Source organism: Peromyscus eremicus, chromosome 6, assembly GCF_949786415.1.
Source record: "Peromyscus eremicus chromosome 6, PerEre_H2_v1, whole genome shotgun sequence".
Classification (NCBI taxonomy): Eukaryota; Metazoa; Chordata; class Mammalia; order Rodentia; family Cricetidae; genus Peromyscus; species Peromyscus eremicus.
Window position 1 is genome coordinate 61,503,380 of NC_081421.1, and position 17,086 is coordinate 61,520,465.

Sequence of the window (17,086 nt, forward strand, 5' to 3'; positions counted from 1 at the left end):
TTCTTTTTTTTATTTATTGAAAAATAGATTCTTCTCATACAATACATCCCAACCACAAGTTCCCCTCCCTCAACACCTCCCAGCTTCTCCCACTCCACATCCCCTCTCCCCCAGATCCACTCCCCCTCTGTGGTAGTTTAAATGTGATTGGCCCCCATAATCTCATAGGGAGAGGCACTACTAGGAGGTATGGCTTTGTTGGAGTGGGTGTGGCCTTTTTGGAGGAAGTATGTCATTGTGGAGGTGGGCTTTGAGGTTTCCTGTGCTCAGGATACTGCCCAGTATCTCAGCCAACTTACTGTTTCCTGTAATATATAGGACTCTCAGCTATTTCTCCAGCACCATGTCTGACTGCATGCCACCATGACCTGCACCGTGATGATAATGGATTGAACCTCTGAAACTGTAAGCAAGTCACCCCAATTAAATGCTTTATTTATAAGAGTTGCCATGGTCAGAGTGTCTCTTCACAGCAATAAAAACCCTAAGACACCCTCCATCTCCCATCAGAAAAGAACAGCCCTCCAAGAGACAACAACCAAACAGGACAAAACAAAGTACAGTAAGAAAAGGCAAAGCCCTTACAATGGAGCTACAAAAGTCAACCTAACAGGAAGAAAAGAGTTCTAAGAGAAGGCAAAAGAGTCAGAGATACACCCATTCCCACAGTAGGAGTCTCACACAAACACCAAGCTAACAGCCACAACATATATGCAGAGGACCTGGTGCAGACCCATGCAGGCCCTGTGGTTGTCACTTAGGTCTCTGTGAGCCAATGTGAGCCCCGCTTAGTTGATTCAGTGTGCTGTGTTTTCCTGGTGTCCTCTACCCTCTCTGACTCCTATAACCTTTCTGCCTTCTCTTCCATGGGATTCCTTGAGCTCTGAGGGGAGAAACCTTAAAGAGACCTCCAATTTAGATTCTATCTCTGCATAATATCTGGCTGTGGATCTCTGCATCCTCTCTCATCTGCTGCCAGAGGAAGCCTCTCTGATGACGACTAGACAAGGCAGCAATCTATGAGTATAGCAGAAAAGCCTTAGGAATCATCTCTCTTCCTCTCCCTTTCTTTCTTTCTTTCTTTCTTTCTTTCTTTCTTTCTTTCTTTCTTTCTTTCTTTCTTTCTTTCTTTCTTTCTTTCTTTCCTTTTCAAGACAGGGTTTCTTTGTGTAGCCCTGGCTGTCCTGGACCTCACTATGTAGACCAGGCTGACCTCAAAACTAGAGATCTGCCTGCCTCTGCCTCCCAAGTGCTGGAATTAAAGACTTGTGTTCTTTTTTTTCCCTACTAAGTCATGTTTGGTTCTACCCTAGGTCTCTGGGCTATCCAGTCTCCAGTCCCTGGCCATCTAAGCAATGTTAAGCATGAGCTCCCTCTAGTGGAATGGGCTTCAGTTTAAATCAGGCATTGGTTGGCCACTCCTACAAGTTCTGTACCACTATTGATCCTGCACATACTGCAGGCAGGACAGATTGTTGGTGGAAAGTTTTGTGCCTGGGTTGGTGTCCATACCTCTTTTAACACCTTGAAAAGTACCTTCCTGCACCACAGAGACTAGAGGATAAGGATGAAGGCTCCATGTAGGCATCATCTCAACCTCTCCATGTTCAATGAACTGTGTGGATGTTGCCCTAGGCAATGAACTGTGTGGATGTTGCCCTAGGCAATGAACTGTGTGGATGTTGCCCTAGGCAATGAGCTGTGCGGATGTTGTCCTAGGCAATGAGGCTCTGCCGTCAGTTTCCAGGAGCATCCCTCTGTCCTAGCATCAGCCTGGGTTGTTTAGGGATCTCCACTGGATCCCCTTAGACAACAACTCAACTGAATGCAAACCAACCCTGCCACTAGAAGCCTTGCCCGGCAATGATATTTGTCTAGTCCAGAGTCCTTATCCCCCATAACTAAAAGTGCTTCCTGGGATCACCCTCAGAGATTTCAGGAAGTTTCTACCGCACTAGATTTCCACACCACCCCTCAAGTACCCCCGTTCTAGCTGTCTCGCCCCATACTCTCTCCTTCCACCTATGTCCCCCAACCTGATCCCTCCCACTCCTGTCCCCACCCACCCACAGTCCACCTGCACAATCTATTCTATTTCTGCTTTCCAGGGAGATCCATGTGCCCTGACCCCCAGAGCCCTACTCTTTACCTGACTTCACTGGGTCTAAGACTTTGTAGCTTGGCTATCATTTACTTAACATCTACTGTCCACTTATGAGTAAATACATACCATGTTTGTCTTTCTGGGTCTAAGTTATCTCACTCCGGATGGTATTTTCTAGTTCAATCCATTTGATTGCAAATTTCCTGATGTCATTTATTAAACATCTAAGTAATTCTGTTTGTGTAAAAATTGAGTAATACCATTGTATAAATATACCACATCTTCTTTATCCATTCTTATGTTGAGGGACATCTAGGTTATTTCCAGGTTCTGGCTTTTATGAGTAAAGCCACTATGAACATAGTTGAACAAGTATCCTTGTGGTAGATGGAGTGTCCTTTGGTTATGTGCCCAAGAGTGTGGTGTAGCTGGGTCTTGAAATAGGTCAATCCCAATTTTCTGAGCAGCTACCATATTGATTTCCATGGTGGCTGTACAAGTTTGCACTTCTACCAGCAATGGGGTAGTGTTCCTCTTGCTTTGCATCCTTGACAGCAAGAGCTGTCACTTGTGTTATTGATCTTAGCCATTCTGACAGGTGTAAGATGGAATCTCAAAGTAGTTTTGATTTGCATTTCCCTGATGGCTAAAGATGTTGAACATTTCTTGAAGTGTTTCTCGGCCATTTGAGTTTCCTCTATTGAGAATTCTCTGTTTAGAGCTATACCCCATTTTAATTAGATTATTTGTTTTTTATATAAAATTTTTATATAAAATATTATATATTTATATATTTTATATCTAAATATTTTAATATAAATTTTATATAAAAATAATATATAATATATATTATTTATAAATTTTGGATATTAGTTTTCTACCAGATGTAGAGTTGGTAAAAAAAATCTTTTCACATTCTGCAGGCTGCTGTTTTGTCTTGTTGACTGTGTCTTTTGTCTTACAGAAACTTTTCAGTTTTGTGAGATCCCATTTATTTAATTGTTGATCTTAGTGCCTGCCCTAATGATGTTCTTTTCAGAAAGTTGTCTCCTGGGCCAATGCATCCAAGGCTATTATCCACTTTGTCCTCTATCAGGTTCAGTGTTATTGGGCTTTATGTTGAGGTCTTTGATCCACTTGAACTTGAGTTTTGTGCAGGGCAATGAATATGGATCTACTTACATTCTTCTACATGCTGACATCCCATTTGACCAGGACCATTTGTGAACATGGGCTGGGTTTGTGATTGCTGCACAGTCCCCATGAGTTCATATGTGCATCAGTCCTGTTGTATCTAACAGACCCTATTTTCTTAGAGTCATCCATCCCCTCTGGCTCTTACAATTTTTCTGCCTTCAATTTCATATAGCTCCTTGAGCTCTGGGGGGAGGGCTTCAGTGAAGACATCCCCCTTAGGACAGGGTGCTCCAAAACTCCCACTCTGTGCACACTGTCCAGCTGTGGATCTCGGTGTTGGTTCCCGTCTATTGCAGGAGGGAGCATCTCTGGTGATGGCTGAGCAAGACGCATTGATCTATGCCTGGAGGAGAATGTCATTAGGAGTCATTTTATTGCTACGTTCCTTTAGCAGGACAATCATACTCAGTTTCCCCCTAAGTCACTGGCCTATCTAGTCTCATGTTCTTGGCAACAAGAGCAGTGTCAGGTATGAATTCCGTTTCATGGACTGGAACTTAAATCTAATCAGATAATGGTCACTCCCACAACATTTGTCCCACTACTGCACCAGTGTATCATACCAACAGGTCACCATTGGAGATGGTTGTAGCTGGGTTTATGGTTACTTTTCTCCTCTGGGAGCACTCACAGTATATTCCAGTACCATGAACACTAGTCAGTACAGGTAAAGGCTCTAAGAAGGCACTAGCACGACTTCTCCATGTTTGATGAGATATGTACGTGTTGTCTATAGCAATGGGGCCTTACCATAAGTTTGTGGAGAGCACCAGTGGTCTTGATAATAGCTTCAGCTGTTTTGGGGATTCTCAACCCAATTATATGTGATCTATTCCTGTCTATGAAGGTTTTACTTGGTGCTGAGAGATGTTTAATAGGGGCTTTGTATCCCCCAAATGATCTGGGGATTCCATTTAGATTTCTTTCCTATATGAATATATTTTCAGAAGCTTCTACTGTAGTAGATTTCCATATGACCCCTTAAGTGGCCCTTAGTGTTAGCTGTCCCTTCCTATCTTTCCCCTTTTACTCCCCTATTCCCTCCCACTCTCCATTTAATCCTCCTGTTCCAGTCTCCCCTTGTGTCTCTCCATAACTAGATATTCTATTTCCCCTTCCTTGGGAGCTCCCCTGAACACTATTCCCTTACTCTATACCCAGGCTCTCTGCTTATGTAGATTGTAGGATGGTTGTTGAGGGCTTAGAAGCTAACATCCACATATATGAGAACACATACTGAATTTGTCTTTTTGGGTTTGGGTTACCTCACTTAGGATGATTTGTTTTTCTTGTTACATGCATTTACCTGCAAATTTCATGATTTCATTTTTTATAACAGCTGAGTAATAGTCCATTGTGTAAATAATGTACTACATTTCATTATATTTTCACCTATTGTTGAGCATCTAGACTATTTCCAAGTTCTGGCTATTATGAATAAATAAATAAAAATGTTTTACGTTCTCTTAGGCCATCCTGTATCTTAATGAACATGAATGAGCAAATGTCTCTGTAGTAGGATGTAAATTCCTTTGGGTATATACCCAAGAGTGGTATAGCTGGATCTGTTTTCAGTTTCCCAAGGAATCACCACACTGATCTCCATAGTGATTGTACAAATATATATTTCTACCTGCTCATAGACTCAGGAGGTAAACAAAATGTCACCTGTCTAGGGAAGGGTAAACCTGGAGCTCCTTGAAGGCCTTCTCCAGTGTTATAGATGGAATGAACTGGGGGAGGAGACTCAGACCAGCTGAGCTGCAGGTAAGACAGATTCTCAGATTTTCCAGCTGCAGGTTGAACAGAAAGTTCCAGGATTGCAGCTCCTGTCAGCTGTCAATCATGTTGGGGTGGGGTTTTCAGCGATGCAGCTGTTTTTGAATCATCCCTGCTCCCATGATTAACCTCTCCCCCAGACTTCTGTTAGTAACCCCCATAGAACTCCTTGGTCCATGCTGCTTTAGTTTGGTCTGCTGAATAGATGGTTTTCTAGGACAATATGAATTAGTAAACTGTATGAAAGGCAAGACAATTTATAAAGACAATGACTGTCATGAAAAAATTATCCACACAGGTCAGGTTATCCAGATGGCTCCACATTAGATTTATTTTTAATTTTTAAGGAAAAGGTAAGTTTAGTAGTTATATTTTTGATCCCAAAGAAGTAGGCTCTAATGACAGTAAAGGAATGGGCTTGTTAGTAGGGGGAAAGCAAGCAGGGAAAGAGCAAAACTTCCCTCTTCCATGTCCTTATATAGGCTTCCAGATTAGAGGTGGGTCTTCCTACTTCAAATTAAGGAAAAACTCCTTCACAGGTATGCCCTATTTTGGGGTTAAATCCCGATGTAGTTAAATTTACAGCTGAGAACTGCTGTCACAGTAAGAAACAGGAGAGTTTGTAAGAACAGAATTCTAAGGAATTGTTGAGAGACACACAAAGAAAACAAGTGAAGCAGTACATCTTGTTTCTGTACTGAAAGTCTACATGGTGCAAAAATATCATTGTTTCTAAAGTTAACCCCTGATAGCAATGCATTCCAATAAAACATCAGTTAAAACACATTGTAATGTTTTTGAAGCTTTTCTAAGGATGTAGTCTAACATAAAATATGGAGCCTAATATATAGTCAGTCAATTATCAGTGTTGGTGTCTGACCTGGAAGAAAAGTATATGCCTCTTTTCTTCCAGGTATTTATGGCAATACACTTTTTTTCTCCCCACATGTACAGGTCCAAAGCTTAATTACTGACTTCGAAAAAGAATCTATTCCTGTGACTATGTTTTGAGCCTTAGACACTGCTAAGCCATAAGCACTGATATGTAGGACTAGGGTGGGTGACAGTGTGGGGAATGTGGCTTCTCTCATTCTCAAAGACAATAAAGAATAATGGGTTGTGGGAGTGGTGGTGCATGCCTTTAATCCCAGCACTCTGGAGGCAGAGGTAGGTAGATCTCTGATTTTGAGACCAGTCTGGTCTAAAGAGTGAGTTCCAGGATAGACAGGGCTACACAAAGAAACCCTGTCTCGAAAAACAAACAAACAAAAAACAACAAAAAAAACCCAAGATCTCCTTTCTGGAGAAGGCCATATTAGGGACAGGTATGTAATGTAGCTGTGTGCTTGCCTAACACACAAATATCCTGAGTTCTAACCCTGCACCACACAAAACCAGACACAATCGCACACACCCATCATCCAAGCACTCGGAAAGTGGAGGCAGGAGGATCAGAAGTTCAAGGTTATCCTTGGCTATATTCCAAGTTTTAGGGCTTCCTAGGCTACAGTGACAGCCCATCTGAAAACAACAAAAACAGCAAAAAGAGAACACAATTTTAGAATAAGAAAACACCAATGTAAAACTGCTTACAATAGTTTCAAGAAGGCTTGTACACATATATATGTGAGTTGTGTTCATGTATATTTTGCTAGAGAAATCTTTAAAATTAAGTTGTTGAATTTAATTAAACACTAAAATAAGGTACAATTTATAGAAAAATCAATTTAACTATTAATTTATCCACCTGTACATATTATAATGTGACTTTTGTCTAATTTTTATTTTCTTTTCTATATATCACTTTTTAAAATTTTGATTTACAGCTATAACTTAGCAAGTGGTTTATGAAGATTTTTTTAAAAGCTAGTTTCTTCCCAAATCAAGAAATGAAACAAAGCACTCAGTTTCTTTTATTCTATGTGCTTTATTTGACCACAATCTAGGGGATGGAAGGCCCAGGCACACGTGAATCTCACTTGGGCCCACCTCTTCATCCCTCCAAGGAGATAGTTATAGAAGGAACTGGAAAGGGAACAGTTTTTCCAAGCTTGGCTTCCAGGGAAGAGGGGACTTGGGCCTTCTTTACTGCTGTTAGAACTTAAGCTCAGAGCAGAAGTGTTTTGCATCCTGTTGAAGGATGATTCACAGATGAAGTCTTGAAGTCCAGTGGGAACTATTAAGCCGGTGAGGTCGAAATGCAGAAAATAGGAGGTCTGATGGTGTCTGGTCATTAGATCTTCAGGAAGTGCTAGGCAAGACTGCTGTGTAGAGGGAATGAGAGGTCAGGATACAGTGGCCCAGCAAAGGACTGTGCAGACACATTCACCAAATTTTCTAAGGGTACATGTGATGCAGAATGAGACCAGAAGCCAGCCTGAACCACGGAAGCCAACCCACCTCCTGTCTCAACCATCCAAATCAGGAAGAATCCCTGGGGATTCTTCCTACACATGGGCTTTCACCAAAGAGCCTCAGGAACGTATGAAATCCTGATTTTATCTCGACTCAGTGAAGACCTTGGACTAGACACCACACTTTTCTGACAGAGATAATGAGCCATAGAGAAGTCTGTTACTTCCGGGGCTGGTACTTGGGGGAGGCCGGCCTCAAAGGCTCTGTACAGTGGACTCCAGATCCCATGGGCTCTAGAGAGCCTAGTCCTGACTCCATTAGCTTGAACAAGCTACTGCCTTTACAAGTGCCTTGCAATGGACATGGCTCAGTAGTTCTAAGGAATTCTCTTTTCACAAAAGGCCACTCTAGCACTCAGTGGGCTGAGGCTGGGGAGGACATTGTCCCTGGCTGCCTCTCTAGTCACAGGCTCTATGGAGATGTGGAAATTTGCAGCAGTCCTCAGATTTCATTTTGCTCTGACCCTCTGGAATCCATGCCCGTTATGGCCTGATTCCTGGACCTGACTTTCTGGGCCACCAATGTCTTTCCAAAACGACCCACCAGCTGTCCTCTACCTTTAGAATCCAGAGCTTTGTTCTGATGGGTAGATCTGCTACAAAGAGCTCAGAAGAGTTGTAAAGATTTCACAATAACGTGAGCAGTGTCTCCCTGACTAAAACCACCCAAACTGTAAAAATTGATGCTTCATATTATGCTCCAACTCACAACCATGAAAATAATAATGTTTTGTCTCTTAAGATGGCCAATGAGGACAAATAACACTAGAACAGGACAGTCTGTTTTATAGCTCAGGGCCCACTTAATGTGACCTGACTGTGTTGCCCTTAGTGTGTTCTACTGTAGAACAGGTGCAGAAAGAAAAGCAGAGGGTGGCAGCCTAAGGAGGGGGCTCAGCCCCATGTCAGCTCCATCATCACCCACCTTCACACACAGCCCCAGCATCTTCATCATGTCCACAATCAAAGGTCTCAACCTGGTCACATTCAGCCAGGGTCTTTTCTGTCCCATTGCACAGGGCCACCTGAATGAGCACAGGTAGAGCTTCATCAACTACTGGTGGATACAACATGGCTATAGGTGTGTGCTTGGCTGCTCCACAGCCCAGCTCTTGGCACACCACTGCCACATCCTTCATGTCCCAGCCGTCATCGCATACAGTGCCCCAGCGACCTTCCTGTTCCACCTCTACACGTCCTTCACAGTGGTGGGGACCATTCACCAGACGCACTTTGGGCGGGGCCTCTGCAAACAGAATGGATGAAAGTACATTAAAAACCATACATACCCCAAGGCAGCTCTTATGTACACAAGTCTCTACAGCAGTGGGGGAGTGGGACAAGGGTATCGTTACAGTTCATGTCAATTGTTGATTGACAGTATCTGGAATCACCTAAGAGAAAAGTCTTCAGGCACCCCCTTTCAGAAACTGTCTAGATTAGGTTGGCTGGTGGCCTTGCCTGTGGGACACTATTGATTAGGTTAATTGAGCTAGGAAGACTTGTCTGCAGTAGGTTCTAGTATTCCCCAGGCTGGGATACTTGACTATATAAAAAGGAGACAGTTGGCTGTGCATGTAAGACTATACAGACTGAAGTAGAAGATTAAATGAAGAAAATAGCTTAAATTAAAGAAAAAATCCCTAGAGTTCATATACTACCAAAATAAACGAAAATGACATTAATTTTTGTTTCACAGAGAAAATATGCATAAACTGACAGTATGGAAGATCATTAACCAGAATTTAGTGATTTCTCTGAGGTAAAAATTTTACAGGCTACATTTTAGTAAATACTAAATATAAAAACATAGGATTTTAATAAATGCTAAACATAAGAACAAATGAATATCTAAGAAATTAATAAATGATTGATAAAATATTTATTATAAGAAATTGTAATTTTTTATAAAATAATTGAGAGACTATATTACACATATTGTAGACAATAAGCAAATGAAGACATCATACATCAAAAATTTTAAAATGAGATAAAAGTGGTATTTGGAGGAAAACATAGTTTTAAATATACTTGTTAGAAAACAAAAAGCTGAAAAATAAGTAAATGAATTAGAAAAATACTTTGGAATAATAAGATGATTTTGACTTGAAAAGTAAAAATTTAAAAGGAAACCTGAATTTTAAAAAAAAAGAACAATACAATAGAAAGACCTCTGGTAAATCTGGTGAGAAAAGACGGCCATTCAGGCACATTAAAAATGAGGAGAGAACATAGTCACACACTAGAAACTAAACACCAGGTATGGTGCTCAAGAGTCTATGATAAAATTGAAAATCTAGACTTTCCTATTTAGCTCATCTTTGGGGGGGAAGCACATAAACTGTTGTGTGAGGAGCTGAATGTAGCATATGTGTGCACAGTGTACGTGTGCACGAGGAGCCAGAGGAGGTCGCCTCGTTGCTTCCACTAAAGCTCCCTGCATTCTTCTCTGGAAACAGAGTCTTCCACAGGACCCCCACCTCAGCGTTTTTCAGCTAGTCCGGTAGCCGGCAAACCCCTAGCTAGGCTCATCCTGTCTCCATTCCCTGACACAGCCATGCCCGGGGAAGCAGTGAGGACCCAAACACAGGTCCTCATACATGTGCAGTAAGGGAACTTACCCTCTCAGTCATCCCCAGCTCTATAATAATAGCCCTGTAACAAAACAGTGTTTTAAAATAATAAAAACCTTGAAAAGGCTAATTAACAACAACAAAAAGATTTGACAGTAGAGCTAACAGTCTACTGGGCTCAGAATCTTTGGCTAGTTGCAAAGTAGTAGATTATTTAAATGTTGTTATAAATTCCTGAACACAGAGTTTGTTGCACCTCCCTGAAATCATTCTTGAGAGATTAGCTGAGATGCATACAAAAGCAGTCTCGCTCACACCAGCACTGTTCAGCAGTGTTAACTACAGATGCTGCCAGTCTCTGGCTGGATAGGAAGTGCTGCAGAGTACTTCAAAGGACATGTACTGGGGCCAGAGCAAGCACATTTAAATCCCAGGTCTGTGTGCTGGGTTTCCTTAGGCAAGTCTCTGAACAGCTCTTTGCTTTGAGTTTCTTGGTCTATAAAGTGGGGAGGGTCACAGTACCCACTTTACAGGCACTACTCATAAAATTGTTTCCCAGGTCACTGTGAGGACAAAATGTTCAACTGCTCTGAACAGCATCTTGCAAGTGGTGAATCTTCCTGCCTTCTGCAGCTATTTGTGAAAGTCAGAGAGACTCTAGAACATCACAAAAAGAGAGTTGGTTGTTTTTCACTCTTTACTCTTTGGTCTTTTTGCTCTTTGGAGGTCTTGCCACCCAGCTCCCAAATAAATACACACAGAGGCTTCTTATTATTTATAAATGCCAGGTCTTGGCTTGGCTTATTTCTAGTTAGTTTTCCTTAACTAAATTAACCCATCTACCTTTTGCCTCTGGGCTTTTTCCTTTTCTTACTTCTGTATATTTTACTTTCACTCTTACTCCATGGCTGGCTGTGTGGCTGTGTGGCTGTGTGGCTGCATGGCTGTGTGGCTGTGTGGCTGCATGGCTGTGTGGCTGCATGGCTGTGTGGCTGTGTGGCTGGGTCCTTGCATCTTCCTCTTCTTGCTCTCTTGCTCATTGATCCCTCTCCTCCCAGATTTCTCCTCCTATTTATCTTCTTACCCCCCCCCCCCATCCTTACCTATCTTTCTCCTGCCTCACTATTGGCTGTTCAGCTCTTTATTAGATCAGGTGTTTTAGACAGGCACAGTAACACAGCTTCACAGAGTTAAACAAATGCAACATAAAAGAATGAAACACATCTTTGCATCATTCAACAAATGTTACACAGTATCAACCAATGTAACACACCTTAAAATAATATTCCACAACACAGCAGCTTTAGCTTGGATCTGGAATTTAGTAATTCTTTTAATAAGGGATAGGCTGTTACTGTCATTTCAAATATTATTTGTGTCTTCTTTGTACCATCTACTAACTGGGGGTCTCTCCTTACAGACAGAGTCTATACTTCATTGACCTCTTAGTTTACTGAATAAAGTTATCATTGTTGCTTTTCTGAAGGGAGGGTAAAGTCATTGGAAAGTTATTGTTCAAGTGCCCAGTGAGCCATGGTAGCTTCTACCCTCAGGGATAAGGAGGAGCCTGCATTCTGGCTGGTGCCTCCGTTCTCCCTGCCTGACTTAGTCCCATGGGCCCAACCCATTGATGCTCACTCTCCACATCTATATAGGACTGGTGACTCCGCTTCAAGACACTGTGAGATGCTGTCATCGCCTCACACCAATAATTTCCTGAGTCTTCTTTCCATATTGCTGAGATCGTAAACTTTGGTGAGGTCCATTCCGACTGCAAAGTGTGTCCATCTTTGAAGAAGGAATAGCGTAACTGGGTCGTTGCCCTGTCTGAAGGAAGCCGGGTGTTGCAGGACAGGGTCACTGAACTCCCCTCTATGGGCTGCAGGGGGCTGGCTGTCAGCACAGGTGCTGGAAACAGCTCTGGAGGGGGAAGAATGAATCCAAAGAGACCACTTGTTAGTAGCAGACTGCACAGTCCTCCAGAAATGCCTAATGAGCAAGACACACATATCCATACTCCAGGACAGACAGCCCATCACCATTTATGCATTCCTGGTTAGTGTCATATGCCCTGTACCCTGGCTCTCCTACACAGGCATGCTCCTCACTAGACACATCCACTTGAGGAATGATCCCTACCTGAGACATTAAGGCACATTGATCTTGTTTCTTCTTTCATGTCCATATATAGGGAAACTTTCCTATCTGCCTTACAGAAATAGGAGCCACTGTCTCTGAATCTTGCACTGGAAATGGTGTAGATCCAGAAACCGCTGTAAGTACCTATTTGAGATCCATCCTTGAAGTATTTTAGTGTCTTTATGTCATGATTCGTTACCCCCATGCAGATTATATCTACATGGTCTCCTTCATAAACATGTTGTGGCATGTTGATTTTCAACCAGTCTGCAAAGGAAGCGAAAAGGCATAGAGTATCAACACTGACCCTGCCTGGATGCTCCTGGGAAGGGAGAGGCTCTACATGTGTCTAGAAGCTGAGGACCCACAGTGCCTGGGGACCTGCTGTCTCTGAACACTTTCTGGCTCAGCAGAGTGAGCTCTACCTCACTTAGTAGCATTTTTTCCCCAAATATGCTGTTTGGATGTATGTTAATAGATTTTTATGCTGTTTTTCCCAGTTCCCAACAGCTGGACTAAATATGAATTTAAAATGAGTCCATTAGCTAAGTGAGATAGCACAGGTCTGGAATGAATGCTGTTCACGAAGTTGAGACAGGAAGGTCACAGATTAAATTTAGTGTGAACTTAGGTGACAGTAAGACTCGATCTCACAATAAACAACAAATATGACTGGGTACAGATAGCTTAGTGATGGAGTCCCTTGCCTGGCATGTACAAGACCCTGGCTCAAGCCTCAGCACCACTTTTCCCTCCACTAGAAACTCTAACTGTGTGTTCTCACACCTACTGACACGGCCTCAGGTCCCCATGGCAGCCATGATTAACCCTTCTGCTTGTCTCCTATTTAGAATCTCTGTTTAGTAGCATGGTCAGCTCCTTCCATTGCATGTCATTCTCCCGAGACGGAACTATCGGGGCCACTGAGACTCAAGCTCCGGAATCTACGTCTCCAAGTCTCTGGCGTCTCCTAGAAACTCTTTCAGAGGTGTCTGCAAATCATGGTCATGCTTGGTCCTGTAGGACCCCCATAAAGAAGAAGTGGAGCCATCGTTCCCCCATAGGACAGTGGTCATCGGGGATTGATGGATAGCTTGGTGTGTTTGGATTTGCCCTCAGCGGGAGGAGAAAACTCAAAAGAATGGGCCCTGAACATTGGACCCTTCATCACAGGACACTGTCCAGCGTGAGGGGAGAGTGCTGGGGGAAATAAGTACAAAAGTGACCTTTAGACACCTGCCCAGCTGGTTCTTCTGACTCCTGGGACTGTCTAAGGAGAAAAAAGCTGGGTTTGCATTTCCTAGAGAGAGACCTACAAGGATGTAGATGAAAAACACTGAGAACTTCCTCAAGCATATGTCACACTACAGCATATATTCTTAAGGCTTATATCATAAAGACGATAGTCTTTAATTAATAGTCATCCTTCTTCCCTTCCTCCTTTCCTTCTGTCCTTCCTTCTTTCTGCCTTTCCTTCCTCCCTCCTCCCCTCCCTCCCCTCCCTCCTTCCTTCCTTCCTCCCTTCCCTCTCTTATTGGAGAGATTCTGGGGATCAAACTCAGGACCTTGCACATTCTAACCAGCCCAGCACTCTAGCACTGAACTAAACCCCCAGTTCACCTTCTCACCCTTCAAAATGCTCTGCTTATGGATGCATTTTTCCTTGTGCACATCTCTATATCTAAATAACATGTTGGAAATGCTCATCCAGAAGGTTCCAATAGGGCCAAGTGACCAAACAAACTCAAGATAACTTTTGTGTAGCTTTTATCAGCTTTGAAACATAATGGAAAGAGAGATAGATGGTCGGGCACAAAGATTGATAAAGAAAGAACTGCCGCAGGACAATATTCTTTTTCCTACAAGATGAGGTCGGACAGTATTTTCCTATGAATACTGTAGAAATAAAATAAGTTTGATTAAAGAAGTGTTTGAGACATAAGATTTATGAGCCCAAATTGGAAATGATCTCAAGGTGTAGGAGGTAGAGAAAAATTGTAACAATTTTTCCTGAGACTGAAATAAGGATTTAACTGCAAGACACTTGGGTTTTTGGTCTTGATTTCTGAGATTTTTCCTTAAAGCTGTATATCTTTGAATTAACTACAATTATGCTTATGTACACATTTTATCCTAATTCTGAGAGTTCACTGGATGCATCGAGAGCCCCTCACCCCAGTAATTTAAAAACTTTCTTGTTCACAATTACAAACCTAGGTACACAAGCATTGTCTCCTTAGCACATTGTAGAAAGAATGTGTTCTCAAAGGCTTAACCAAAGAAGAAAGTCTAATTTCCCAGGCTACTGTGAAACTAAGTGTTTTCTTTATTTCATTATATTAAAATTCCAATAAAAAAGGAAAAGCATGTTAGTCATTGGATTGTTTCCATCCCAGTAGAGACCTGAGGGTGTCCACGCCTTCTGCAGAGCACCTCCTCAGCCTCTTGCTCCTCTCTGCTATGAATACACTTTCAGTCACCTCTTCTGGTGAGGAAGAGGACGTTCCCCCCAATGGCTACACAGAGGGCTTTTTCTTCACAGTTACTCCCTTTCCTGTTGGAGGGTTCAGCAGCAAATGGGAACTAATTAATGGTCTTGAGAGGCCAGGACGCTGTCTTCTTCCCATCCAGCACCAGCTGGCAACCAGAGGTGGTGCAGCCTGGGCCACCCTGGCACAGCTGATCAAGAGGGGGGAGAGGGAGGTGCTGGATCCTTCCTCTCTTCACCCCAGCCCTGCCTCAGATCCCTGCAACCTTCTGCTAAGAGGCTTCCCCAGGCAGAACCTCCCATGCCCAAGAGAGTGAGGTGCCAGAGAGCTAGAGGAATGAAGGGAGAGCTACTTACCGGAGTGGACTCCCACAGGAGCTGTGAGGGAACAGAGTAGAGAGATTACACAGGACGGAGGTCTTCACACCTTGTAAAGGCTGTAGCCCTCCCAGGGTTCCCAAGCACTTCCCCTCCTTTTCTTCTTGTTTCTTCCTCCCCCTTTCATCTTCCCTCCTTCTTTCCCTCCGTCTTTTCTCTCCATCTTTCTTTCATCCCTCCTTCTCCCACTCACAAATGACAATCCTATGGAACCCAAAATTCATTTTTATCATTCCTAGCACGTTATGAGCAGTCCTTGGCCATTCCCAGAAGTTTGGGTTTTGCAGGCAAATCTTCAAAGAGCTTCATTTATTCTTTTATTATCTCCTCTTCCGCCTTCTTTATTTAAATATTTTTATTTTTTTGAAATTAAAACATAATTATATTTTTCTCCCTTTCCTTTCCTTCCCCCAACTCCACCATGTGTTTCCTGCTATTTTTTAAATTTATGACTTCTAATTGTTTTTTTTTTGTGTGTGTGTACACCTATATATAATACAACCTGCTCAATCCATACAATGTTACATGTATGTATATGATTTCATGGCTCAACAGTTGGTATTGGATAGCCAGTTGGAGGCTCTACTGTTAAGCTGTCCAGACTTATTTTGCTTAAGAGAAATCAACTACACAGGGGCATCCTAGATGCCAGGGAGGGCCACAAAAGAAACACAAGGTCTGCTCATGTTTAATAGACATCAGTTCTCCTTCTGTCTGCATTCTAGACCTACTACTGTGAGTGGGGCTGTGTAAGAGAGTCTTATTGATAGGCAAACCTATGATATCCACTATGGCTAACGAGACTTGAAGTCTATGCAATGTCTCAGTCTATGGAGGTAAGAGTTCAGCCAAAATGGTGACTCTTGAAGTAGAGTCTGGGCTTTGGGGTGTGAAATTAATGTAGGCTGTGCATGGCATTCACTCTAAGAGAAAACTCCTTGGAGGCTGTATGAATGAAAATTTACTGTTTTCCTAGAGATCAAACAGAAATAATAGAGACAAATCACCAGCCTTTAGTAAGGATGGACACACACACACACACACACACACACACACACACACACACACACTTTTTCCTTTTTCTGGGAACCCTGCTTTGCTCAGTTCCCATTTGGCATTATCGCTGACGGTACTGGATCAGAAGCAGATACCCCAGTCCTCTGCATCCCGGCAGAGAGACGTATGCTCAGGAAGAGTGTCTAGGGGTACCCAAGCAGAGGTAATTATACCCTGGCACCACCCCAGGTCTTTTTCAGCATCCTACTTACCAAGAACCAGAAGCAGTGACCACAGCAGCATGAGGCTGGAGACAAGTCCTTTGTGACACGTGCAGCTAAGTGCTTAGAGCAGATGGACTGTGGATCTAGGACAGAGCACTGGTTCTGCAGGGATCTTGCTGAAATGGGGGGGGGGAGGAAGTGGCAAAACTGTCTGTCAATCAATCCATGCCCCAACCCAATGGGTGCTGCAAAAGCAAATGCTCTTCCTCTTTGTCAAGGTGCTTAGATATATGTGCACTGGTGCAAAATGATTCTTAGTGTGTCGGATGCCTCTCCTTTACCCATGGCTTTTCATTGCAGTTGACTTTACAGAGAAGACTGGGTTCTCCCGCCACTGAGCTTGAAATCAGGTTTGAGTTCGTTTTCGAAAATGAATCTCCTTTACTACTCAAGAGTCAGTTCCTAATAAGTGACATCATTTCCAGCCCTGGATTGACTCCTCTGCAAAGGTTCAACCAGACTAGGCAGTAGAAAATGAAAGACATGATGCCAGATTTTCATGTTGTTGTTTGGCAGTATGCATACTCTAAAGACCTAGAAAGACGCATTCAGGAGATCTTTTAGCTAGATCCAGATAGGAATTAAGAAGCAGGATAGACACAGCATGGCTACTGGAGGCTTTATATCTGAACCGTACTAGAGCGATCTGAAGGGCCTTGACTCACACAGGAAAGATTCTTCTTACACTCCAAATAACATGGAAGGACATAGGTGCGTGTGCAGGGGTGGGGTGG

General features: G+C 42.8%; 1 protein-coding gene across 1 annotated transcript; it reads right to left on the reverse strand.

The window, feature by feature from the left end:
• Positions 1-8,411: 8,411 nt before the first annotated feature.
• Positions 8,412-16,371, reverse strand: LOC131913738 (Fc receptor-like protein 2). Its single transcript, XM_059266528.1, has 5 exons — positions 16,341-16,371; positions 15,052-15,072; positions 12,207-12,473; positions 11,706-11,987; positions 8,412-8,740 (listed from the first exon to the last, which is right to left on the reverse strand). Exons 1-5 carry the CDS (start codon positions 16,369-16,371, stop codon positions 8,412-8,414), a joined length of 930 nt encoding a protein of 309 aa, XP_059122511.1.
• Between the last annotated feature and the right edge of the window lie 715 nt (positions 16,372-17,086).

Coding starts and splice junctions, on each gene's coding strand:
- LOC131913738 (XM_059266528.1), bottom strand. CDS start 16,371: ATGCTGCTGTGGTCACTGCTTCTGGTTCTTG. Junction 15,073..16,340: donor GTCACTGCTTCTGGTTCTTG/GTAAGTAGGATG, acceptor GTTCCCTCACAG/CTCCTGTGGGAGTCCACTCC. Junction 8,741..11,705: donor GTCCTATATAGATGTGGAGA/GTGAGCATCAAT, acceptor TTCTGTTTGCAG/AGGCCCCGCCCAAAGTGCGT.